General features: G+C 41.0%; 1 protein-coding gene across 1 annotated transcript in view; it reads right to left on the bottom strand.

The window, feature by feature from the left end:
- Positions 1-25,927, bottom strand: part of LOC310958332 (ephrin-A5b-like) — a 75,331-nt gene extending 49,404 nt beyond the window's left edge. The window contains exon 1 of the mRNA XM_083929232.1: positions 25,042-25,927. Within this exon, the coding sequence (XP_083785358.1) occupies positions 25,042-25,166 (125 nt within the window). The 5' untranslated portion in view covers positions 25,167-25,927. The remainder of the gene's footprint in view (positions 1-25,041) is intronic.
- Between the last annotated feature and the right edge of the window lie 691 nt (positions 25,928-26,618).

A 26,618-nucleotide genomic window follows, 5' to 3' on the forward strand; every position in this document is an offset into this window, starting at 1 on the left:
TTCCTTTTGATTTGTCAATAAAGAAAAACTTTACTTGAATATCCTTCACCTGCACAATTCAGCAAACTCACAAGTCATCGTGTTGTGTTCCTAAGATAAGATATTCAACAAATAAATAGCTCACAAATGTATTTATTTTTTTTGTGTTGACAAGCATTGTCAATCAAGATCAATCAGGATTTTTGCAGGGTGTTTTATTGCTAATAAAATTAGAGGGCTGCTTTAGATTTTCAAAATTATAAATTATCTAAAGGAGCTGTTTCAATTATTTATTGATTTTTTTTTTAACAAAGTTTAAATCAAAGTTTAAACTTTTTTTGTCTTTAATTTTTGTCAAATTCTTGATTCACTGGGTTAGTGAACTATATATTAGTACTAGCTGCAGAATTATCACTCATGGTTATATCTCTTAAGTCTGCGCCACTTTTAAGAAGAGTAAAAAAAAAGATTATCTTCTCACTATGGTTTCACTTTACACTATGAAGAAATCCTATATGTTAAAGTGAGATTGAATAAGCCCATAGAAAGGCTAGACGTACAACTTCTCAAGACTGATGCTGAAAATTTTGCAAATGAAACAAATGTCCTATTCAGTCCAAAATGTGTTTATTTGCAAGCTCTATTCAAAAGTATTCTGTTTATAATATATACAGAATGCCATACAAAAATTACAGTTTTATGGACTAATAGACATGTAATGTTTTAGACGTGTAGTATGGGAATGAGAGATTTAGTAAGATAGATAGCAGAACAAATTTTAAAAAATTTTACTTTGGTACTAAAAGTTTATTAAATCTACTTTACCATGAAATAAAGTCACTGAAATGATCCTCAATTTCACCTGGACATCTAAATAAAGTTTTTAAATAAAAGTAGCCTGACTTAATCGTTGATGGTCTTTGATTTGTCCGACATTAATACTTTACGTAATAATATCTATAATCTACCGGATAAAACGTACTTCACATTCAAATGATCTAATCTATGTCTACTCTTGGGCATCACTTTAAGAAATAAAGCAGAGTTATAACTGCATAAAAAACTTCCTTAGTTTCCTCAGACATTTAGTTGAGACTACTGTGTAGGCACAGGAGGGGGCTGCCAAAGTAAAGAATGCAGTGTCATCATCTGCAAAGAAGTTGAACCCAGCTCAATTTTATTGTCACAAGTGCACAATCCAGGTAGAATAGATTCTTATTTACATTTAGTTTTTCTTATATTTGCCGTTGTCTTATCTCTCAGCTGAGTGGATTTGCAAGGGTAATTCTTTTGTCAGGGACTATGAGGAAGCTCTCTTGAATCATGAGCTAGTTCTACTATTTATCTCACAAACACTGAGGGCTGAGAAAATGACTGTTTCTGTAACTTTCCAGGGTCATAAAACCGTGCCTCAAAGGAGTATAAACTACTTTAAAATGTGTTGGTGTTAGATATCAACCCTTCCAACTGTACTTTCTAGTTTGCTTCTACACCACTGCAAGCTGTTATGGTTTTTTAATACAGTGCCATTGTGGTTCTGAACACAGCCTCTCCCATAGTATTCGTTGCATTCTGGATGAGGCCTAAAATGTAAATGTGAATGTGATTTACCATGGGAACTTTATAGCATTCTTCTTGTTTTGGAGGACTGTGAAAGGAACCGGACTTGAGCCAGCTGAAAAGAACAGTGAGGTCTGACAGCCAAGGAGCGGCTGCAGTGAAGCTAAATTGAGAGCGCCATATAAATCTTGGCTTTTCAGTGAGCACCATCAGCACGCAATCTCTCTCAAACACACACACACACACACACACACACACACACACACACACAAACATACACACAGATACACGCTCCGCAGCGACAACTGTTTACAGCTGATATGTTAATGGTTCAACAAAGGCCGTTTTGGTGCCAGGGCGCCCACAGTGGCCTCCTAAAAGCTCCTCTTCCAATAAAGACAAGTTCACAAAACTCATTTACACATCGGGGGACAGAGAAGAAACACTGAAGGGTGTCCTGTAACCGAACACTAGAATGCTAGACAGTCAATGTGTGTGCGGGCATGTGTGAAATGTGTGCGTGTAGCATGTGCGAAATAGAAAAAGGGAGGTGGTGGTAGACCGCGAGAGACAATGAGTGAGAGAGAGCAAGTGTCAAATCCAAACAGCCATCCCTATGCTGATACGCACCTTGAAATGTCAAAGGGAAATGGGGGAGGAAGGTGCATGAGTGAAGAATGTGCAAGCGTGTTAAGAGTGAGTGAAAATGGATTGAGTGGGGTGAATATACTTAACTAGGACTGGAGGACACAGCAGAGAGGGAGAGCAGCTCATCTCACGGCTGGAGGAGTGCGGAGCAGTGGGTGTCGAGGAGCTGAGAGAGAGCCAGCGGCTGATGTGAGGTTGGAGGAAGCTTGAGGGAGAATAGGGGATTTCCTGGACTGTGATGTCACAGACTGGAGGCTTCGACTACAAAGCTGACCCCTGACTGCCCGGGCCTTCCTGATCCTTATCATGCCAGTGGTGCTACTACACTCTGATCCAGACAGTCTCTCATACAGCTGTACTTGAGCTGGTATTGATAGGCTTTTTAACCAAACTTGTTTCTGTATTGAGATAACCCAGTTATTGACTGACATAAATCAAAACTGGGTCAAAGACAAGTTCATAGTGAAAGATGTTTCAATACTATTTTTATTTTCCCCAAACCAATTTGGACACCTAAAGTTGGGTAATGACTAATACCATGTACCGATCCGAAACCAGCACATTAAAAAAAATGTATACTTAATTATTTCTTGACAACTATATATTCGGGATGTACGGTATAACCGGTAAAAATTGTATAAAGGGTAGGACGGTAGGAATTTGCACTACGGTATGGATTTTGACTCTACCATGTAACCTGCAGAGCAGCTCTGACGTCACCACACAATACGTGCCTATCCGGCCCCCAAGGGAATATTTACTAGGAGTAGAAAGTCTAGGTCAAAAAGTAATTTCTGGCCGTAGTGGCCAATGGTGACTGCTATCCTCTCTCGCATCTCTGTGCAACTATCAAATACAGGCTTACTGACGCGCTTCCTGTAGGTGCACGGCTACAAGGCTCCTTTTTTCGTGTGATTTTGCTTCGCTCCGTGCCTGTTGTTGCTTTTGCAATTGTTTCAGTCTGGTTAAATCACCGCAACAATGTTTCTCTCTACTTTGAAAAAAAATGAAAGGTTCTCACCATTCAACAGCGAATGGATAGAGAAGTATTCGTTCTTAACTGTTACTGTGAAACCTGTGTGTTTACTCTGCAATGAATGTAAAGTAACTAGAAACCTATGCTGTCGGATAAATGTAGTGGAGTGAAAAATAGAATATTTACCCCTGAATTGTAGTCGAGTACAAGTATAAAGTAGCATCAAAAGATAATACTTAAAAATAAAAATAAAAAAAACAAGAGCTTAAAACTTATACTTCAGTACAGTAATTCAACAGTAATTCAGAATTAGTTATATAGCAATTTACGGATAAATCAATATACAATGATATAAAATTCAGCCCATATCGCACAGCCCTACTATATACTACTTACCCTGTGCATGGATGTGATATGATTGCTATTATTGTTGTATGACCTGGCTCAGATTGTAAAACATGAACAAATGCATACAAATAATGAATGCCATAGAACTTTCTTTTTTATCTAGTTTGACAGTCAGTCATAACGGGAAAAGTAATTAAATTACAGTTGATTTTTTCAGGGGTATAAATTTCATGGTATCTGATCGGTGCATAGACTGGTGTACTCGCTGATAACAGTACCAGCATTTTACGCGTTATTAGAGGCATTTCAGATACACATCAGAACAACTCTCTCCAGAGTATCACGCAAGTTATTTAATACAGGCTGTAAAAATAAGAGCAGCTGAGTGATAAAAACCATGGTAGCCTCCTTGTTGTAATTGAGGTCAGATGGTATTTTCGACTGTGAGAAAAACAGCAACCAACTGGTGACCAAAATAAATAAATAAAATCCAATATTAACATTTAGTTGCAGCACACCATCTTGAAATAATGTGTGAAAGCTCCTCAGGCATGATAACAGGAGAAACTCTAAACGTAAGAACAGGCTCAGGTACTTTTGGGGCTCATTGAGACGTTTAATGATCGTATACACCCATCATTAACATATTTGTGTGTTTAGTTCACTGGATCAGCAGAAGTGTATGTTAGAAGCTTCCAGGCTGAGTCAATTACCAAACACAATCATGTCAAACTCTGCTGCCACCTGTTTATTTATTTCCTTCTCTGGGTTTTCCCTTCATGCTCCAGCTCAGTCAGCACATGCTAACTGTAGGCCAAGGCCAAACACCCGCAGGGAGCGACCCCGTCCTCAACACCGCTGTCTAACACATCATGCGGCTTCTTTCTGCCTCCTACTTAACCCTCACCACACACAAATATGCTTCCTGCTGACCAAAGACACAAAATATGCCGAGGCCAAATAAACATGCCGAGCTGGGGAGGAAAATGCGAATAAAATGCTGAAATGTAAAACAAAAATTTTATCTGAACGCTGAAATCAGGCAGGCCGGAGCAATGCTGGCAATGCACCAACACACACTCGCGCACACACGGTCGAGTCTGCAGCAGAGCAAGGTGTCAGAGCCCGTTAGAGGCCTTTGGCTGGACACAGCTCCAGAACAAGCTGGACAAAAGCGTTGCCTGTCTCCCCTCATTAAATGATTTAAGATCCTGTGTTCCCCCGACTCCTTTCATCGCCGTCCAAAGTGAACACACTCAAAAAGCCCAACAAGACTGCCAGGACCTGCTGACATGAATGGGGTGAAGAGGGGCAGGAAAGCCAAGTTCATGGCGGAGGACCAGGGTCTAAAGCTGAGCTACGCTAGCCATGCCTATTAGCCTGCACGCAGATGGAAGGGGGGGGCATCTAGTTTGAATAACCCGGGGTACGATGGAGGCTTGGCCCCCGGATGAGAAACAGCATCCACTTAATCCATTAAGGGTTCTTCCTCTACAGACGAAGCAACGTTTTCCCATGAAGGTTTTGGAGAAATGTGCCATTTCCAAATTCCTGACTAACAAGGCCGTGCTATCTGGGGAAGTGGGAGACGACGGAACATCAGAGCTGCATTCAAAATCAACCTCATGAGAGTGTTTCTTTGGTCAAGTCGTGTCATAATTACGAGTGATTAAAGCAGACTATCATATGTCACACAGTTACCGGGATTTGCTATGAAAGCTCCAGTCCGGGGTTGGGTTTGGATTTGTCAGCAGTACCGATGGTTTTAGCAGCTGCTGCAAAACAGATGTCACTCAGGTTCATTTTATATTTTAGACCCTAAAGTCTTGTTTTGAGATACTGATAGAGACGCCAAGAGCGCAGATAAGGAAGACCCAGAAACGCTGACCAATCATAGTAGAATAGGCTTTTTCAGGAGGGGTGTTTAAAGATACAGGAGCTTGAACTTAGCATTCCAGACAGGGTGAAGACAGATATATACAGTCAGTATGAAAACCCAAAATACAAGTATCTCAAGTATTCCAGTACCTGAAAATGACCATGGTTTATCCACTTGAACAAATGAATGTATTAACAATAAACAAAACAGAGTTTTGCATGTGTGTGTGTACGTGTGTAGAGGGGAATTAATGGCAAAAATACATACTCAAACGCAAACACATGCGTATACGCATAGTGTGCAAAGTTTAAATTAACAGCAGAAAGGCAGCAGCTGGCTCCTCTGGGTCATCATGTCATCTGTAGCATTCAGATTGAAGCTCTGAGAAAGCCTGCTCAGATCCCCCATCAGTGCATGATCTGCACTTAAGAAATTACTTTCAACAGCCGCTTTGAAATGTCGGATGGGGATGTCGGTCAACAAGCAGAGGAGAGCACCTAACTGCGCTGACGTCGAGAAACCTATAATTCAAACTAGTCTGATACTGTACAGCGCTGCATCACAGGGATCTTTAACATATTCATTAAAAGAGAGAGCATAATTGGAGAGTGAGTGTGGTCTGAAGTGGACAGTATAGAGAGAATGCAGAAAATGCACTATCTGGATTTGGGAGAGAAAAAAAAGATCCTGTGAGCAGCCAAGGTCCAATTAGTGTGGTATACGATGTGGGATCCAAACATTTGTTTACAAGAGGCTGTTTTTTTCCTCAGCTCTCTCTCCGGGACAGGGGACCCTGGTTGGATTCCACGACGGCTTCACAACAGAGTGGGTGTGGCTACACCACACAAACCTCTGGGCCTTTTGACATTACACTGCGCAACCATGAGGTCAGAGGAAGGATCTTTCTTCCAAGGCACAAAGGAGTGATTTTTCACTCGCCTCGTGAGAACAGCGGCGAATAATGAACTCTCGGGCCCCTGGTATCACGTTTGGTTTCACACGCGTCAACTCCATTCTGGAGCGGAACAAAAGGGCAGTAGGAGAAACATTTGTCGGGAGTGAACAGCGTGCCCAAGGCATGCCATGCAGGGTGAGTTTGAAGCATTTTGATGCCAGTGATACTCATGAGATCAGTAGGAAATAGTTGCTTTCAGACATAGAGAGAAACATGCACAGTACCAGGCAGTCCCACAGATCAGTGAAGGCTTTGTTGAACCTGCGATTTATGACAGCAATACAGCACAATCAAAACCAATCGATCAATGTACCCAGATTTAGATTGGATTTGAATCGGAACAGATCAGGTTTAACTGATTTTCACTTCAGATGTCAAATGCATCCAAATGTTATGTCAATAATACCCTTATAAACAACGTCCTCTTACAGCAAGCGTGTTGTCCATTATACTTCACCTAGCAGGAATCCCATGATCAGGCGTATTTTTGTGGTATGATCTCTCTAGCCCGAATTTCATCCATCTTTTAAAATTCATCAGTAAAGCCACATATTTATATTATATATTCATAAAAGTCAGAAAATGATATATTGGTCATGGTTATAGCAGGAAGATAGTAGTCCTGTGACATCATCAGCCTAATTGATTACACTGACCAATCAGACAGCACACCTAGTATTTATTACCTGCTCGTCCTGATACCTCTACTTGCTGTTGATGATGGTTGTGAAGTAAAATGAAAAGCTATAAAAGGCCTCTGCCTCTTTATGGAGGAACTCTGCTCTCATACACTCGAAATCTAAGTGGAATCTTGTGACTTTAGCCTCATTATGGAATTATTTCTTTTGGAGATTTGGTTCCTTTCGTTTTTTTCCTGCAGCAGATCTTTGAACCTACACACCTGAGACATTTGTTATCGACAAAAAAAAGTGCAACGTGCAAAATATCCTCCTTAACACACGTTTCATTGATGGGTCAGTAATGTAGTCCTCTCAAGACACGGCTGGGACTAAAACCTGCAACTTTCCAGTTCAGACCAGCACCACACTGAGCCATTCCGCTCTGTGTCATCTGCTCCGCCAAACTATAAAGCATTTGGGAAAGGCCAGACGGATTAGGCTGCAGTTACTCTGACATGAAAAGCTGCACTTAATTCAAAAGCTCTCATGGCTGATTAATCACAAATTATGATCAAACAGCTGACTTACAGGATAAACATATGACACCCCGTTCACAAGTCTGCATCTGTGTGTTTGCTAGTGTGCGTGTTTGCAAGTGTGTGTGATGTGTGTGTGTGTGTGTGTGTGTGTGTGTGTGTGTGTGTGTGTGTGTGTGTGTGTGTGTGTGTGTGCGTGTGTGTGTGTGTATGCGTGTGTGTGTATGTGTTTGTGTGTGTGTGTGTGCGCGCGTATGTGCGATCACACTGTCTCCCCAAAGTCTGCAGACTCATTTTCCACAGCAGATTAAATGTGTGTCTGCAGCCACAGAGCATGCTGCCAAATTAAAGTCACCAATGCGCTGACATTCATCTGTGCATCATCTTGAACCTTTTTATGTACGGGATCACAACCAAAAGCATTTTCTCAAAAGAAGAAGAAAAAATGTCCTCACTCACAAAACAGGTCCAAATTGCAAGAAAACTTGAAGCCTGAGTGTTTTCTGGAGGCGGTATGCCCCGTGGTTGTACAGTATGTTGCACACATGGAGGAAGTGACTTCCACTCAGACCTGGCAGAGAGTGAAGGAGTCAGCTGAGGTGGATTTTTTGAGGGAGTAGAACAAAGCTGCGAAGTCTGAGAAGCTTTAATCGCCCGTCTCATATGTGATAGCAGAGCTGCAGGAGTCAGCAGCTGGATGAAAAACATCTGGACAGCGGGGTTAGCAGAGCCGAGTGGAAATGAAGCTCGGGGCACTAAGGGGGCCTGAATCTGCAGAAAACGTGTAGCGTTTCTAAGCTTCCTTGTTTGTCACTGATAAAAAATCTGAAACAACAATATGAAAGATACTCGTGTTGATTGTGCCATAGCGTACTCGCTTGGCAGACATTTTGTCATTTAGAGGCGCTAAAACTAATTTTCAGGATGCTCTGGAATAATTTACTGATGCTATAAACATGTTGCTTTTATACTAATAACACATTTTGGGAACTATAACAAATACACTCTTGTTGAATACAATAAATGCTGTGTTTTTAACAATTTCATGTTTTTATATTTTATTGAAATTTTAAATTTCTAACATATATTTTAAGCTGATTTTGTGATGCGAAAACAAATCTGTATGGTGACTAAAGTACTGTACTTAAGTACTAATTTGAGGTACTTGTACTTGTATTTTCAGTTACTTTACACTTCTACTCTGCTACATCTCAGAGACAAACATTATACGTTTAATGACAGCTTTAGTTACTTTGCAGATTCAGATTAACAATACAAAATATAATCAATAATAACTTTATATTATTATATCAATAAGTCTTTATTGGTCCCCAGGGGGAAATTCACAAGCTACCCAGCAGTATGGAAAGTAATATCTAGACTAAAATATACATAAATAAATTCAAGTTAACTCAATATTTACCAGCTGCAACATTAGAGTGGTGTACACATTAGTGCATTAATAATCCAATAATATCATATATATATGATTCTGAAATGGTCCATTTTGCATAATGAGTACTTTCACTTTTGGTACTTGCTAATACTTTTGTACTTCTTCAACCACTGCACACTTCACCAAATCTGTGGTCTTTGCATGCACTTAAACATATTTTTCAATCATGATAAAAGCTTTTTTGGGCCCCAGATACAAATGTTGTAATTATAACACATTTTGGAGCTACTAAACCAAATGTTGGGAGTCTGGTGCCGTAAAATGCATTTTTAAGCCCATAAATATTCAGCGATCCTCACAAATACATGTTGGTTTAATAGCACCTAATTTGGGGATCTTTGGGTAAGTTGTGCAGTTGTCATCGCTGTTTTGAAACACTATAACACATTTGAGTGCGCTATAACATATTTTTGAATGATGCAAAGAATGTTTCAAGGGCCCTGTAATAAATATGGGGTTATTACATCACGTTTGCGGCGCTTTTACAAGTTTTGGGAGTATCCAAAATAATAAACGTTGAGAGCAGTAAACCACATTTGGGTGATTTGTGAGCACTATGACATGCACTATTTTGGCTTTTGGACAGCAAGTCCTGGGTACAGTATACAAACTTTAGTATTAAATAGAACCATTTTGTGGGTACAATTATTTAGTTTTGGATGTGGAGCTAGAATACATTTGAGGATGCTCATGAATACCTGTTGTTTTGGGGTTTGAATGCACTAAAGGTGTTCATAGTCCATAGCCTATGTTTCATACCTAATCGTTACTATATTAGTAGTTGCAATAGTAAAGAAACTGTACAGAATAGTGCTCAAATAGGCTTTTTTTCAGAAGTTTTAGGTAAAGTGTGAGCTTCCTTGAAAGAAAGTGAAAGGGAAAGACACAGAACCAAAGTTGAGAACCAGTGGAAGAGATAATGAGCAAGCAAGGGGGCAGGAAAGAAAGCAAGCTCAGCTCCATGTAACCTTCTAACATTTATTCTGTGGCGGACTCTGCAAACGTGTGTGTGTGTGTGTGTGTGTGTGTGTGTGTGTGTGTGTGTGTGTGTCCTTGCCACAATGAATAGACACCATACAGATAGTGATTAATTCAGATAGTTGTTGGCATTTCAGTTTACATCCCCCAGAAAACAGCAGGCTGCTGCAGCATGAATTCAACATGCTGCATTAAGAGCTTTGCTCCCTTCAGGCAAAAGGAATTCTGGGTTATTTCTACCCTGGTGTATCTGGCACAGTTTTGGTTATCAGTGCTCAACGGGCCAATGAAGGCACAGCTGCTCCATGGCTCATTGGCTGCCGCAGGGTTATGGGTTAATCCTGATTGGTGACTTTCGAAGAGGACACACCCCTGGTTTTTCGTCTTTCTCTCTTTTTTTTTTTTTAGGGTTTTTTTTTTGGGGGGGGGTTGCTTGGGACAAATTTGCATATTCATCCATTTGTGAAGGAAATGTAACCTCCTTTTTGAACATTTTTGGCTCCAAATGACAAAGACGTGATATCACCAAATGTAAGAAAGCCCTCTCAGCTGGTGCTTTGGCCTCCACAGTTGCACCGCAATCTCTTAATTAAACACAAGAAATAATTATTACAACCATTTTAACCATCTCAACACAAACTATACAGTCATGCAGAGTCTCCGCTGTACTTAAAAATATTCTTATAATAATGCGATTTCTGATTGGAAAAGTCGTGAAGTGTTTGAAGCAGTGGTGCAGCGCCACAGCACCACATATCCCACTACACTGCTGGGTTGCTGGGCAAAATTTAGAACGGGCCTGCCTCCATACAGGAGTGGCTTGGTGGATGGTAAATGTGTGTGACGTCTTAGCCGGCGTGTTTCTCCAACCCCCCTGTGTATCGCGTGTCTAGACCTCACCACCACTACTTCTGGAAGAACCTTGTGACCCAGATGAGCAGTCGCAGGACTACAACTTCCAACACTTCAGGCCCATTTTTTTCTTCTTCTTCTTCAATCAATTATTCCCCTTTACCCCAGCTGATAATCAGACAAGCTCACGTAAGTGAAACTGAGGGGAAGTGAAGGACGTGGAGCACTGCGCCAAAGACACATGGCTGCGTCAAAGTCAGGTTCAACCCTGCAAATACCAATTATTGTTTTTTTCAGTAATTTAACACTCATTAGACTTAATTTCAGATAAAATCAGATGATTTTCAGATTATTAGATGATCTTCAACCATCACATTTTTAGGAGAAAATAAATAAATAAAATAAAATGATGACAAATGTAAGATCACCTATTCAATTTTGAAATATTTATTTCCTAATATAAAAACATTTGTTAATTTTAACACAATATTCAAGATTGAATTCATCAAATTATTACATCATTTTGCCTATAGATAAATGAATATGCAAATTATACACATTGTGATAACATACACTGCGATATGTTTTGTGGTGTGTTTTTATTCCGAAGAAAAGTATGATTACTTATAATATAAAATTTGATTTAAACAAATCTTTACTATTTATAGGTTATTATAGGTAAGTCACTGTAAATAAGTATATTGTTAAAATGTGTGTATAAACCATGACGAAAGAATATTACAATAATATCTATGTAGATTGAAGTAAAGCTAATCTGATAATACTGAGTGTATCTGTATCTGAGGATACTTTGAGGGGTTTTCCTCAACATGACTGATTTCAGTATCGAGCTATGAATGAAAAATAATCTTGCATTTGAAAGTGTTATTCTTGTCACATAGATAATATACCTGCTGCCATAAAACGACACAATGGTTCCAAAGTTGCGGTTAAAAAAAAACACAAAAAAAACATTCCATTAAAGAGAAGAAGAAATAATAAGTGAACTTTTGGTGACCAGGCTTTTGTTACAAAAGTCTACTAAAAGTTAATAGTCACCTCTATTCGGAGACAGAAATATGAGCTTTGAGCTATAAAGACTTCTGATGGAAACCTAAGCAGCCGGCACACTCAGGAAACAAATAAAACATCTTTATGAGCAGAATTTTATGATGTTAATAGGCACGGTCTAGGTCCAATGGCCTCTAAGTGCTCTGCTGGACAGGTCGGCGTTTCAGACACCGGCTACTGTCTGCACAACCAGCAACACACAAAACTCTGCACAACTCACTGTTTTCATTACGCCGGATAATTAAAAGAACACTTTCACTGCCCGTGAAATAAATACATTTCCATTAGCTAGATCTAATGTACATTTTGCATTTTAAGACACAATAAAAAAACTAATGACTACACAACAAACAGAAGTCGTGCTCTGTCTGATAGGATACATTTTCGTTTGTTTTGCTTTGGATTTGCTGTGCAAAAAACTCCACATTTTCCAACTCACTTGATTCCAAAACTATATTTTCTTAAAAATAAGTGACAATAATCTGCTAACGAGGTAAAAGTAATTTCACGTTCCAACACAAATAACATGTTTTAATATTTAAGTGAGTTATTTTCTGGGTTTTTCTTGATTAAATTCTGTTTAATTCTTTTTTTTAATAGAAAAATCCTAAATGAAGTGCTTTTACTGAACAAGTGTCTTCTTGTATTTAGGATTCTGAAGGTTCAGTATGGGATTAAATGACTGCTTTAATGTGGTTTGTTTGCTTTTTTGCTTCTTCTTCAACTTATCACGGAAAAGCCATCAATTTAGAATAACATGAGAATCATCAGGAACATTAAATCTTACATATTTACATGAATACTAACTAATTATTTTTAAATCTTATCTTCTCACTATTTTTTGGTTGTTTTTCCTTTCCTGTGGATTTAAAAATGTATTCATCTTCTACTTGTAAAACAGAAAAAAAATCTGTCTTCTAATTATCATGAAGAATCACCCACATTTATATTTTTTGCAATAATTCAATATGTTTCATGTATCTTTTTTCACTGACTATTAATTTTTAGACATAATATTTTCTTTCAAACAAGCTAACTTCAGGACATCAAATGACAGTGAAACTTAGGGCGAGGTTGGGGGTGAAACCTGTCTGCTGTTTTTTATTTGTTCCCTCAGAGTTGGACAGTGTCTTTGAAGCAGGACGGGACAGGTGACCTTGTCCCTTTTGTTAAACAGACAATACCAGCGTGTTGGGCCATTAGTTTCCCTTTGTGCTGCTCGTCTAGGTGTGATATCCACCCTGTCACTGCAAATAGCACAAAGTCGACGTAAAAATACACTGCAGAGACAAAGAAAGCCTTCTGAAGCCAAAAACAGCCCATGGTGATTTACAACATTCCTTTCCAGTTAAGTTGGAATCTCCAGTAAAATGTTATTATTCCAACTCTACACTAGAATCAAATTTAATACCACCAATGAGGAGGAATAGAAGCCGACAAGAGCTCAGAGAAGCAGTGCTCTTGTCCGATTCATGAGAACATAGTACTCCACTCAAATGGAGAAATCTGATTGGCGGGAAGGGGAGAGCTGCGATTGGCTGGGGCTGTGACATATTCTGTGTCGACTCAGCGCTGGGACCTGTTACGCCAGATGCCCTCCTCTCGTCCCCTGCAATGTTTGCAGCCCCACGCACGCGATCCCTCGCTCCGCTCGGCTGCACCCTCTCATCGCATTACTTCTGCTATTCTAACTCCTCCATCAATTATGCACTAGAATAACTCTGGGCCCTGATGGAGCCAAGACATAAAAGGGGATCATCAGCGCTAGCGCTCGCAGCGTCTGCCCAGCGTGTTCCCGCCGTGCTGCTGCTGAGACCAGAGATATGAGAGAGCCAAGGTGCCAGCTCGTACAGGGCAGTGGGGATGGCACACATCAACGGGTTTGTGCATAAACAAATACATCGCAGCATGTGCGATTATCATCGTGTTAGTAGGTCAATCAGTGACAGAGCTCACCACAAAATGGCCGACTCAGCAAAGTCTTTAAACCTTATTGGAAGATAATCGAATATTTTTTCCTCATCCAAGATAAACGCTCTTGTCACGCACAATTTGCATTAATAAACTTTCAATGTAATTGATTTTTTATTGATTTGTTGACAAGAAACACAAAAAGTGAAAAGTTTTTGACTCATATCTCAAACTCAAAACTCAAAAAAAATCAAACCTTAAAACAAGATAAAAGCAACACAGCTGTGATCTTGTTAACTTCTGAACTGAATTCAATAAACTTTTTCTTAAATGTCTGTGGTTTGACATCAAGTCCTTTTGAACACTTTTAAGATGAGACAATGTTCTGTAGTGATATTTCTAGACACAATTACTTGGAGGTTTAGCCCTTGCTGTCATAATGATCACATTAGTGCCAATTGACATTTCAGCTTGAATCATATATGATTTCAGTCTACAAATGTGCCAATTTCTCAGAAAAGCTTTCCCCGCACTGACATCACAGCTAACAAGTCAAAACCACTGACTCGTAATTGTATTTAGTCAAATGTGAAGCTTAATAATCACATAAATGCATTTTCAACTTCTACACTGCTAAAGGAAATCTTGCTATTTTCAAATTATTTATCTATTATGACTCAAAAGTCTCGAGGAAAAAAACATTATTTCAGCCTATTTTCCATACAAATCAACTTGTTTCAAGAATTTACTCAGGGTTCCTACACCTTTTCCAAAGTTAAATTCAAGCACTTTTTTATCATTTCACTGTGCTTTATCAAGGATTTCCAGCACCTTAAAGCTTTGGCGAAATACACATTATTGTACAATACATACAGTATCTACAGTGTACTGATTATTGCACTTCTTCATCACATTAAATTAGATGTAAATGTGGTATAAATTAATAAATACATTATGTTTTGTGATAGCATTCTACAGAAGAGTTACAAATTAAAGGATTGTAAATAGACAAGACATCTTAATTTCAAGCCGTTTCAAGCACTGTATTAAAAATCTGGACAATTTGCAAACCTTGAAAACACTGCATTCAAATTCAAGTGTTTTCAAGGATTTCCAGCACCCGTTAGAACACTGTTCAGTAGAAAGAAGAAACAAATGCAAAACAGGTTCACTACAGAATAGAAAAAATGCAGAACATGCTTTAAATCAAAAATAATCTAATAATCTAATCTAAAATAAAATACCCAGAGATTTCTTGGTGAAATTGTTTTTTACAGTGCACTGCAAAACAATCCACTTGAAACAAAGACAAAATGAGTTGATTTTACTGAAATCATCACTATCCCATCTTAAAACTGGTCCAAAATCTGTCTTTAAATGCTCCACACCATGTCCCCATATTCAGCCTTTATCGTTCTACCTGCACAGAGAACGTTAGGTGATAAAATGAGGCACAAGTGGCCACAAAGTTTGGATGATCCTTACAGTCTTCAGTAATGCAAAATCATCAGTTGATGTCATGCAGTCATCACTTTCTGCTTAAAACACACATTTCCTTCACACATGTCTCAGCTGTCAGCGTAGAAAGAATACTTAAAAAAATAAAATCAAATAAAAATGTTCTGGAAATAAATGTCTGTCTTGAAAGTCCCCTGAAGCAATGAGTGATTTGTAAAATATTCACTTAAAACTAGAAAAGAGTAGAGCAGGTCACTACACAAGAAAGAAAGACGTGATGTCAGAAAATACCTCGGATAAGCTGATCTGCATTCATAACAGAAATATTTAAACTACACCTCCAGATATTTTCCCATTTTAGGAAAACCAGACGTTAAGAGCTTGATAACAGACATAACTGACTTCCTCTGGAGTCATTTATGAAAGAAGATTTCACAGATTTCTTTGAGTAGTTGAGTGCCGGATCAGAAAAAAATCAAAAAATGCTCATGTGACATCCCAGGATTCGTAACCTACTTTTTATTCCTTGAAACAAAATGGAGTCAAATTTGGAAAATGGCTGCCTGTTCTCCCCGCTCCGCCACACACCACTGCAAAGGCGAAGAGGAGGAGAAGTCAGCCACGTCTACGGAAAGTGTACAGATCTTGGCAGTCTGAAATTTCAATTAATGACCCCGCAACTCAAGTTGTGTGATGATAAAATACCAAAAACAATTTAATCACAGTCATTCATCATCAAAGGAACGCAGGCCAGGAAAAGAGTTGTGAAAAGAAAAAGCCCACATAGTGTCGACCCCTCTCTTAAAGTCAAGGCGGTCCTGACCTGGATTTCTCCTGGTTGCGTGTGAAGGTTTGTCCAAGCTCTATCGTGAGATCACAAACAGCTTTTTTAATATTTTATGAGTCCCAAAGCACCAAGTGTGCTGAAAATCCAACAGGAGGAAACACTTTGAGTCTCAATGGACCAGAGAGCCACACGAAAGGTCCCGCAAAGTCACACCAAGTTCATGTAACGACAACTGTTCTTCACACGCAGATACATAACTATTGTCCCTTCAGTATATATCACACCGCGCTGAAATATGGAAAAAACAAACTCAAACTTCTCCTCTGTAGTGGTTCACCTCCAAACCATCATCAGATAAACCCTCAAACCTAAACAATTACACAAGACACATGAACCGGAGAAACAAAAGCAATTAGACTGCGTATTTTGCTTCATCTGACGTGTTTTGGTTTGTCTGTGTGGGTGAGAGAAAACTTCCAGTCACATGTGTTCACTCTATGAATCACACATGATACACAAATCCTTGACTGGAGGAGCAATGGGCTTACGCGTTAGCTCAGTCTTATTTCTTCCAAGATACACAAAAAGCTACGAGTCAGCAGCCATTTAAAATCGGGAAATATCGCCCCGATGAGGAGGTGCACATACTTTTAGTTTCAGGCCTGCCTCCAAAGCCGCACTGACCCAAATATACTTCCAGAAACAATTACTTTGAGGTTTGGCCCCCGCTGTCAGAATGATCACATCTGGGCCAATTGACATTTCTGCCGTAATCATATATGATTTCAACCTACCGACGTGCCAATTTTCTCATTACCTCCATTTGTCTTAAAGCAGAAGAGACAGCGAAGCTTTCCCTGCACTGACATCACAGCTAACAAGTCAAAACCACATACTTTTAAATGGTTTTTAGTCCAACGTGAAGCCTAACAATCACATACAGTGAGGGGAGATATTCACCTCTAAATAATCCAAACACTCAGTCCTGTTGAATCCACTCATCCTTTATATTTACTTTACTTAGAAAGCACCTTTATCTTACACACTGCAAAAAAATCTCCCCATTATCTAATAATTTGATCCATTATGACTCCTAAAAGCAGGGACTAAAATTAAAACACTTTGGCCTTAAATGGGGCTTTAAAAAAATCCTAGCGATTATTATAACTATTATTCCATGTACCTAAGTTAAAAATACCCAGGCTCCTGAAGCCTTTATTATCACGTGGGGATTTTCGTCATTTCAAATATTCAAAGATTTTCAGGGACTGTAGATGTAAAGTAAAGCATTTTCCATTCATATTAAAAATAAAACATTACAGTTGAAAAGAAAGCATTTTATAAATCCTCATGGCTTTGTACGAACCCTGTAAAAGTGTAGCATTATTTCAATCCGTCTCCAATACAAATCAACTTGTTTTCAAGAATTTCCTAGTAAGAAAAAGACATTAACAAAGGCCAGGGGAAATGTAGAAAATGCTTGAAGCAAGTCAAAATAATCTTGTGAACATAGAAAAAGAAAATACTATAGAGATTTCTTGGGGAAATTTAGTTTTTTACATTTCCCTGGACTCCAGTCTCCACAACAAGTCTTGACAAACTGGCAAAACTCATATATTGTGGTGTTGAGGAGACTGTAGATGGACTGTAGCATGGCCAAACACCCACCCTGCAGTCTTTGATACTGTGTGATGGCCTACAAACAGCAGCAGCCTTGCCCTGTCTGTTAGCAGCTTAGTGGCTCTTTAGGACCTTTTTAGAAGCACTTTTTAGAAGCTTTACTGCAGTCATTAGGAGCTAAGGCTGATTAATGTGAATGGTCAGGCAGGGCCTGGCTTTCTGAGGGGAGAACAGAGAGGGGTGAAGGGTCCCACAGGAAGTGTTTTGTGTCTCCACACAAAGGCATGGCTGACCTCTTAAGCCCCTTAGAGCCTCTTTGCTAATACCCTCACCGGTGCCTACAAAGACACAGGGGATGCCATTTCACCACTCACATTTAAACAGCGTACACAAAAAAAGATTAAAACGGCAGAAAAGTGAACCTCTGTGCAGCGGAGTGAGACTGTGAGATTAGGCCTGAAGAGTGCCCCGCTAATCCATTGACTGTTGCGCATATCAAACACAGGATAGCAAACTCACACAGTATCTGATCCAAACACAGTGGATCTTATCTAGCCATAAAAGTTTTATTTTCTTAAATAAGTGAAAGTATAGTTCAACCTGTTTCCATCCGTCAACATGTGACAGTTTCTCTTTCAATTGAATAACTCAGGATCAATTCCAATCTTGAAACAGCCTGAAATAATCCTACTGCTGACGGATTTTCTTCAGGTTTTCTAGATCAAGAAATGATTCTAGTGCTGTGAATTGCCTTGTTCTGTTTTTTCTGTCTTTCAAGATACTGAAACTCATTTCTAGAAAACTCCTCATACTGCACTGGAGTTTTTTTCTCCCATTTATTTTAACCGTACTTTAATTTTTTAGATCAAGAAGACACTCAGTTCCAGAAAATGATTGGAACAAGTTCACTTTAATCTAAAACCGGTTGAAGATTTTGTGCTGCAGGGGCAGATTTTAAGCCTTTTCCAGATTCAAGTGTGATACTGAACGCCGATTCTAGAAAATTCTTCTTATTTTTCACATATTTTAAGTAAGAATGTCTACATTTAAGAGTGATTTTTCTTGATTATCTGCTGTCTTTTTCTTCCTGACACACTGACACTCAATTCTAGAAAACTCTTAAAAGAAGTTGATTTTTAATGGTAAAATGTCGAAGTTACCATGCTGTGCAAGCAGCCATTTCACTTCTGCAACTGAATTTTCTAGATTCAAGATGATTTGTATCAGAAACTTGAAAGAATCATACTGCAGGGGCAATGTTTTTTTACGTCAATTTTCTAGATTGAAGTGAGAATTTTCTTCATTCCAGCTGATTTACTTTATTCTGTTGTAAAAATACTGACAATAAATTATAGAAAATTCTGGAAACTGGTTGACTACTCCTACATGCAAGATGGCAGTTTTTATGATAAAAAATAAAAATAGCACATTAAAAAAAAATGCAACAACTTACAACACAGTGATTGCAACCGCAGTGCATCTGCTGTGCCAGAACTTGAAAGAAACTTTCCTGTAAACCAATAAAGCGGCCGCAGTTATTTGTAACCTCTCATCACTAGTTCCTGTCAATCAAGCCCTGGCAGCCTGAGGGCCTCGCCTTATTAGTCAGGGCGTAAAGGGAGGGCTGGGGCTGCTCCTCTCTGCAGGCAGGGTCGTAGAGAGCATGGGGAATGATGGGCGTCTACACAGGACGTGCCCCCCCCCCCACCCCCACCCTGCAGAAAGCTAAGTCTTATTAAGTACATTCTGTAAGGTACGACTGATTAAAGTACACTGAGTGGTAGGAAACAGCCATGATATGAAAAAGTGCATGAGGGAGATATCCTATCTATGATGTGATGTTCTTTCATTTCAGGAGCTAAGAGACTGAAGTGCTGTAAGGAAGCTTAATGCTCCGGCACTTTGTTATAAAATGGAAGGTAAACCTCAGATAAGAAGCCTCTCATCCTCAGTTTATTGATAGTGTCTGAACCCTCTGCAGGAAATCACATTCTGTCAGCTCTCTTTGATGCCTTTGGAGATTGACACTTCCTCAGGGTGGACACATTGGTTCTGACCCCACCCTGGGACTCCGCGGCCTGGACAGTGTTCCTCTGTCGTAGCCTCTGGCCTCATTATGAGGAAGTTTCTCTCACCCCCGCGACTGTATTGTTCCTCCTGTTAAAATCCCCCAGCCCCACCTCAGATAACATATGCACACTCTCCACAACCGGCTCTCCCGTCTCCTCCTTCTCCCAGTCTGTCTCTCTGCACAGCTAAAAGCTGGCTATGGGCCGCTGAATACGAGCGGAACAATGACTGCCTTTCAGGCGCTCTGTGCCGACGCTGGGAGAGGGCCACGGTCCTGAGACCCAGTCAATATTTGGACGTGGTTGCCTTTTTGTGTCCGTTTTTAATCCAAGCGGAACCAAGCGGCAGGGAGCCCGGGCAAGGCTGAGAGGGGAAAGCTAGGGTAAACACTGGGAACAATGCAAACGGGGCAACTCACAATGCCACTGGGAAACTATCACAACATCAGTTCGCCACCAAGTGAAAAATGGAGTATTGTTTCTTTAAGTGGAGATTAAAAAGAGAGCAGAGTAAGAAAAGCAAATAGCGAAGGTCGGTCTACTATGAGAAGAAATGTGTGCAAGTGTCAAGTCAAGGAGCTTACTCCCGTTTCTGAGGTCAACCAAAAACAATCAAGTACATCCAGAATCTGAGAGGGTTTGGATCATCAGAGAGGTCTTTCAAGTCAATAACCACACATGCAAAACAGGCCACTGAAACGATTCTTTGATTGTCTTATGGAGAAATATGTTGCATCTGCCGTGGAAGGCTTTGGATAGGAATTATCAAGGATTAAAGGGAACCCCTGGGGTGACAGTGCTCTCCCTGAATCGTGGAATCCCTCTCTCCCCAGCTGTCAGGTCCTTAGTCCCACCCAATGAGGTTCTTTGATGACGAGGGGTATCAGTTTCCATGGCTTCGGAGACACAAACAGCTTGGGAGATTAGGGACGGAACTCGGCCCTGATTCTCCGTTGATCCCACCTATCAGCAACAAATAAACACCTTGGGCCACGGCAACGACTGCGTGCGGACCATATGGACCCGGGTGGGTTTTAATGAAGCAGCTAAATAGCTGGTGAGCAGGGAATTCACTAATAGCTCCTTGTCAGAGCAGCAGTAAATACCCCGCTCATACACTTTATTCCATCATTTGGTTGCCGACGCAGACGGCGAAGCTGACAAGGAACATCTGTGGCTCATTTTTCTTACATGAGCTTTTCCACCACACTAGAGTTTTTATTTTACGGGTTTTGATTTCTTGTCTTTATTGGGAGGTTTCTCTCTTGGTGCCACTTTCTAACAAAGCTTACTTAATACAGACTTTATAAGTTGAAACTAATGAATTAATTGATGGTTGACTATTGTTAATAGCACTGTATTGATCACAAAAACAGGACATATATTTGGATTCCTTTAATCTAAGAAACACTATAAAAGCTTTATGAATTGTTACTAATGGCCTTAACAAGGATTGCGTCTGTACCAGAAGCCATTTGCTACCAACTTCTTAAGATTTACAACTTTCTCATAAAGCATACTTAACGGCTCACAACAGGCTATAAAACTGAAACTGAAAATACAAAATACATCGAATAATAAAACATGTGCATTAATAGCTTTTCAGTTCCAACTTGGCTATGTTAAACATTCAAAGCACCTCGGAGATGCCATCAAATGTGCGTTAGCATGTTGGATATGTTTCCATTAACAGCCCCTAAAATGGCCGACAACTCCAACACACGCAGAGCAGTTGCCCCCTGAATTTAAGCACACTGAACTGTGGGCAGCAGAGCCGAATCTGTGCCCGTTCAACATGGACGACAACCGCTTTATACCTCACTGAAATGACAGGAGGCGGCAATGCTTCCAGCTACGGCGCTTCATTTGCACTCACCATTGTGTGACTGACTCACGCACCAGTCTTCTTGTAGTGCTAACCTCAGCATATGTTGCTAAAGGCATATGGCTAAAAGTTTCCAGGTGCATTACGTACATCGATCTACATATTTTGTATTCTGCGTGCAGTTGCATGCAGCTGCGTGCACTGGACCGTAACCCTGTCCTGTGACGGTTCAATATGAATGAACAGTTATTAATTATTTGTTACCTCTTAAATGCATCTTTGATAATATGACAGAGGCTACAGTATAACAGCAGTTATAATTATTCTTCATCATCACAGTAAAACCACAACGTATCTACAACTTACAATACACTGGTGGAAACCCTGCACCTACGACCACAAACAGCTATAGCTTTCACAAAGGAAAGCTCCATCACAACTAGCAGTTAGCAATTAATTAGTGGCAGGCTATCTAAAGCAAAATCAACCAACACTAACATCCCTAGTTCTTCGATCAAAGTAATCAGTCAAGTCTGCAGTTATAAAAGCCAATAAGTTGTTTGTTCTACTTGTTCTGCAGCCCCTTGGTGAGGGTCTACTTTTTCACCAAAAAAACATTTGTTCTGAGAAATGTCTTCCTACCGATCTATAAACATGAAAAAATGATTTAGTAACAAGAATAAATCCATTCATAACAACTTTTATAAAGTAAAAAGTGGAACCAAGTATTTACAATTGATAAACTTGTAGACACAGCTAACAAAAGCTTGTAGTACAGTCGCTATGCACTACTCTTCATTATTCTTCTATGACGTTGTCTGAAACCATTCTGGATATAAAGCTAAAAGGAGTCACAACAGTGTTTTGCGAAGTGTGTACATTTTTCTAGGATTATATACAAATGTGGAGCAATCTCAGACTTCACAAACATGCATAGCAACTATGTGCAGACTAATGGACTGACTCTGAGTGGACCAGACAATGCAAATGCTTTCACTGCAGCCTCTACCAAGAGTGAATTACATCTGACAGATAAATACCAAAATGGCACAATTATCTGGGGCCCTTTTGCTTCGTTTTGGGGGGATTTGGCATCAATAAAACAACTAAGGGTCATTACATCAATTGTGTCTCAGCAGTTTAATTCTAACAAGACCGTCTGATACTGAGCTCAGTTTAATTTCATTGAGTAGCTTGTACAAGCACAGCTACTCGCTGTCACTGTGAAAGCATTTCAAACTCCAGGCAAAGCTGAACCATCCTCAGGGCTGTAAATGCTTCCTCCTCTGCTCAGAGTCCTGCCCGTCTGAGTCTAATCAGCAACAAGAATCAGCGCAGGGAGATGTTTCCCTGAGATGAAAGCACAGCAAACATGGCCGCACGTTTATCTAAATTACAAAAAAGCTTCCTTTCAGCCCTTTGAAACAATAGAAAAAAATGAAAATGTCATTGCATTTCCATTTTTTACGGCTCACTTCCCATTTCAATTCCAGGGCTCCTGTAGGGGATTTCATGAATGGCTGAGTATGGACTGCTGCTCCGGATGCCATTTCTCCCCACTTTGGTCAAATATGCAGCAGAGAAGGCAGAAGAGGGGGGTAAGAAAGCTCATCTGGAAGTTGGGACTGTACCACAGCAGGATCCCAGGGCTCCAATACTGAGTATGGTAACATTAAACAGCAGGGACCGGGGCCCGCGTGCTTGTATGGAATACTGTTAGGTTCTGCTGTAGGTCAGGGGGCCCCGAGGCTTTTAGCATGGTCCTCTCTTACATTATACAGCCGGGGTCAGGTTTAGATTAAAGTCATGAATGAGAAAAGGAGACAGTCATTTAGAGTTACTCATTTATTTAGCCTCTATTCTGCAGAGACAAAGCCCAGGCGGGGTGCTGCACAGGGGCCGTCACCGGGCCCCATAGTCAGTGGTACTGCCCCGGTTTTGACCCTGACAACGGTCCCCTCTGGGCTGCTTAACCCGTAACTCGCCTGGTTACTACCAAGTGTGTGACCTCAGCATGTGTAGATCTCTCACAAGACCCTGCACCACGCTGAGCCTTGGCTGCAGCTGAAATATTCCTGTGTACCCCCTTATTGTCTGCCCCAGCGTGGGCTGGGAGGGGGGCAGAGGGGGTGTAGCGGAGGACACTTGGATGGGGGAGCATGGCAACCAAGAAACCAGACTTGGGAACTGGGAACTGTTTGGGGGCCAAAAGAAAAAGGACAGAACAACCTGCAGCCTGCGAGTAGGGACAGAAAGCTGTTATCAGACTCACATATCTGTCTGTTAGTTTAACAGGAACTGCATCAGCCTTTGATGTCACCACCACATTTGCATTTGTATCACCTGTTCAACTCCTCTGAAGCCCAACAGACCAGTTTCTTGTCCCTGAGCAAATGTTGATACAATTTTCTTTTTTGTTTTCCTTTTTTTTTTACTCATGCCAAAACTGTAGCTAGCTAATACCAGAGAACAGCAAGAGTATCCCTGTCCAAATTAAACAAAGTGACACACACACTCATTCGATCACTATGTGCTTAAGTGCCAAGGGAGAGGTACTGAGTCACCCAGGGAGGTGCCCTGACACACTCAGGAGGGAGTTTGGGAAGAAATGTCACTTTAGTATTTAAAGTAAAAGGATCTGAGCTCATATGAACAGACTTTTTTGAGGGAAACTTGTAATAATTAAAACCAGCAAGCAACTTTTTCGTCAACCAGCACAACAAAACAGACTTTATCAGCACTTTTTGGGCAAACAGCGTGTCTATAATAAACCACATAAACTCCGGCTCGACAGCGAGTCTCACAGGATGAGTCTTCATTTGGCACAAAAACAATTCTGTCAATTCCAATCGATGGCAGCAGACTGAAAGCAACTCAGAGTTATTTCAACGCAGCGGCGCAACTCAGCCGAATGCATTTATGTCGTCGCGTACCAATCCTCATATATTTCATTTTCGACCTGAACGTGCAGCGAACACCGAACATAAATACGTAATAGCGCGTAATGGCGCGTAATAGCGGAAAGCCTGCGTGCAAATAACTTGTGCCCATGTCAGGTATGATTAATGCTGCTCGGTGTGCACGGTTGATCACAGGGATGGTTCCGTGATGGAGGATTATTAAACTGTAATCATCACAACAATCCATCAATGGAAACAACACGGCTTGTCAAGCGTGTGTGTGTGTCTGAGAAGAGTTCATAATGATGGCAACCCCAAGTAAATACCATATTTACAATAACAGACGTTATTGAAAATGTATGTAATAACAGGTTAGTTTTTAAATTGTGAATAAACAGGTATGCAGTGATGTTTTGTTGAGCGTCTCTAAGCGGGTTAGTTGTGATGCCTCAAACGGGGCTCAGAGTATACACACTCTGCATCCAGTCACTCAACAATTAAACGACTTTCAACCGGTTACAGTGCAGCTTCGTCAAGGGTGAAGCCCGCCGCCTCATGCGGGCGGAGGGAGCCCCCGTGCCGTTGCGTTCCTGCTGGAGAGCGGGGTACTTACTTGGGGTTGGTCCGGTTCCAGTAGACGGCGTAACGGTCGGACACCACCTTGGAAGCCGGGTCCTGGCCGTACACACACATCACAATGATGAGGACGAGGAAGAGGATCATTTCCACCTGCGGCATATTTGCTCTGGAACTCCGGTGAAGCCAAGTTGATAACAGTCCGCGTCCTCTGGTTCAGGTTTAAAGATTCTGATGGAAGTGGTGGTGAAATATTATGATCAGTCCACTTTTTATTCCCGCACAGATGTCGCTCCCTCCTCGACGGGCGCTTAAAATCTTTCTCTTCTTTTGAAAACAGCAGTCTGCGTTTTGACAGTCAGATCAGTGACTTTGCACCAAGCGCTCACTCTTCACTCGCTTGAATGAAAGACAGTTCTACTTCAAGCTGTGAACAGCCGCTGTAAATCCACAGTATTTCTGCCTGAACAATCTTCCTCCGGCTCAACTCCGCGCAGCGCAGCGAACAGTTTTCTTCAACTCAGCCTTCAATTTGCCAGAGAGGAGGAATACGCGGTGGGGGAATATAAACCCCAGAGTGAATGTTCCGAAGATAAAGAGAGCAGAAAGACAGTCCTTGTGCCGTTACTCTCTCCAGCTCAGGATCTCCTCTCCTCCTGTTCGGTGCGAATCAACCGAGAAACAGCAGAGTCAAACCCGCAGCTTCAGCTCCGGTTGAACCCGCAGCTGCCGGAGCGCTTCTGCTCTGCCGAACAACTATACGCACGCAGTCAATCAAACCCCTCTAAACGCACACAATCTCCGGGTTAAATGTCCCCTGACGAGCGGCTCCGCAACATCACCGAGGGCGCACGAGAAGCGGTGTCATCAATGTGGAGGAAGCCAACCAAGTCTGCAGCGCTGTGGCTCCTGCGGCCATGCTCTCCCGGACCAACCCCCCACCTCCAACCCCTCAAGCCCCCCTCGATCTCTCCCTCCCTCCCTCCCTCCCTCCTACTGTGCCAGCCCGGGCACACTGCAAAAAATGTTCGCCTTGGCAGTTGATGCGTTCCCTCTCAGAGACTGCTCAATGAAGTACTATGTAAATGCATTAATCAGCTTTGTCTCCACTTTGCGATGCTTCACAGGTTGCAGAAAATCCAGGCAAACCAGAGCAGTGCACTCGGAAAGAGGGAATGGAATCTTACCGGCTTGTGTAGAATGGACACACCACACGTGTTCACCGCACCGAGAGGAGAGGATGCGTAATCGGGCTGACTCCATCCATATGAGACAGTGAGCGCAGCTGCAGACACTTCTTGCAGTGTACAGTTTCACGGTTGCGCACGGTCTCATTGGCTTGGGTTCTGAATGACGGGCGTTTTATAAAAACTGCATCCCTCCTCCTGGGGGTATCTGTGCTTCCCAGGCCGGTAGATCATTTCATAAACACGATGCACAGCAAGCTTCCTTCACCGGATACCCTTTTATTTTCACTTTTATGAAAAACGGGTCAAAAGTTTTTTAATTCAAACGTGCCAGAACCACAGTTCAACTGTTGTAATGCAAACTAACCAGTGGTAAAAGTAAGTACATTTATTACTGTATTATTTAAAAATAAAAAAATGCAGGTAC

Source organism: Echiichthys vipera (assembly GCF_963691815.1).
Source record: "Echiichthys vipera genome assembly, chromosome: 16".
Lineage (NCBI taxonomy): Eukaryota > Metazoa > Chordata > Actinopteri > Perciformes > Trachinidae > Echiichthys > Echiichthys vipera.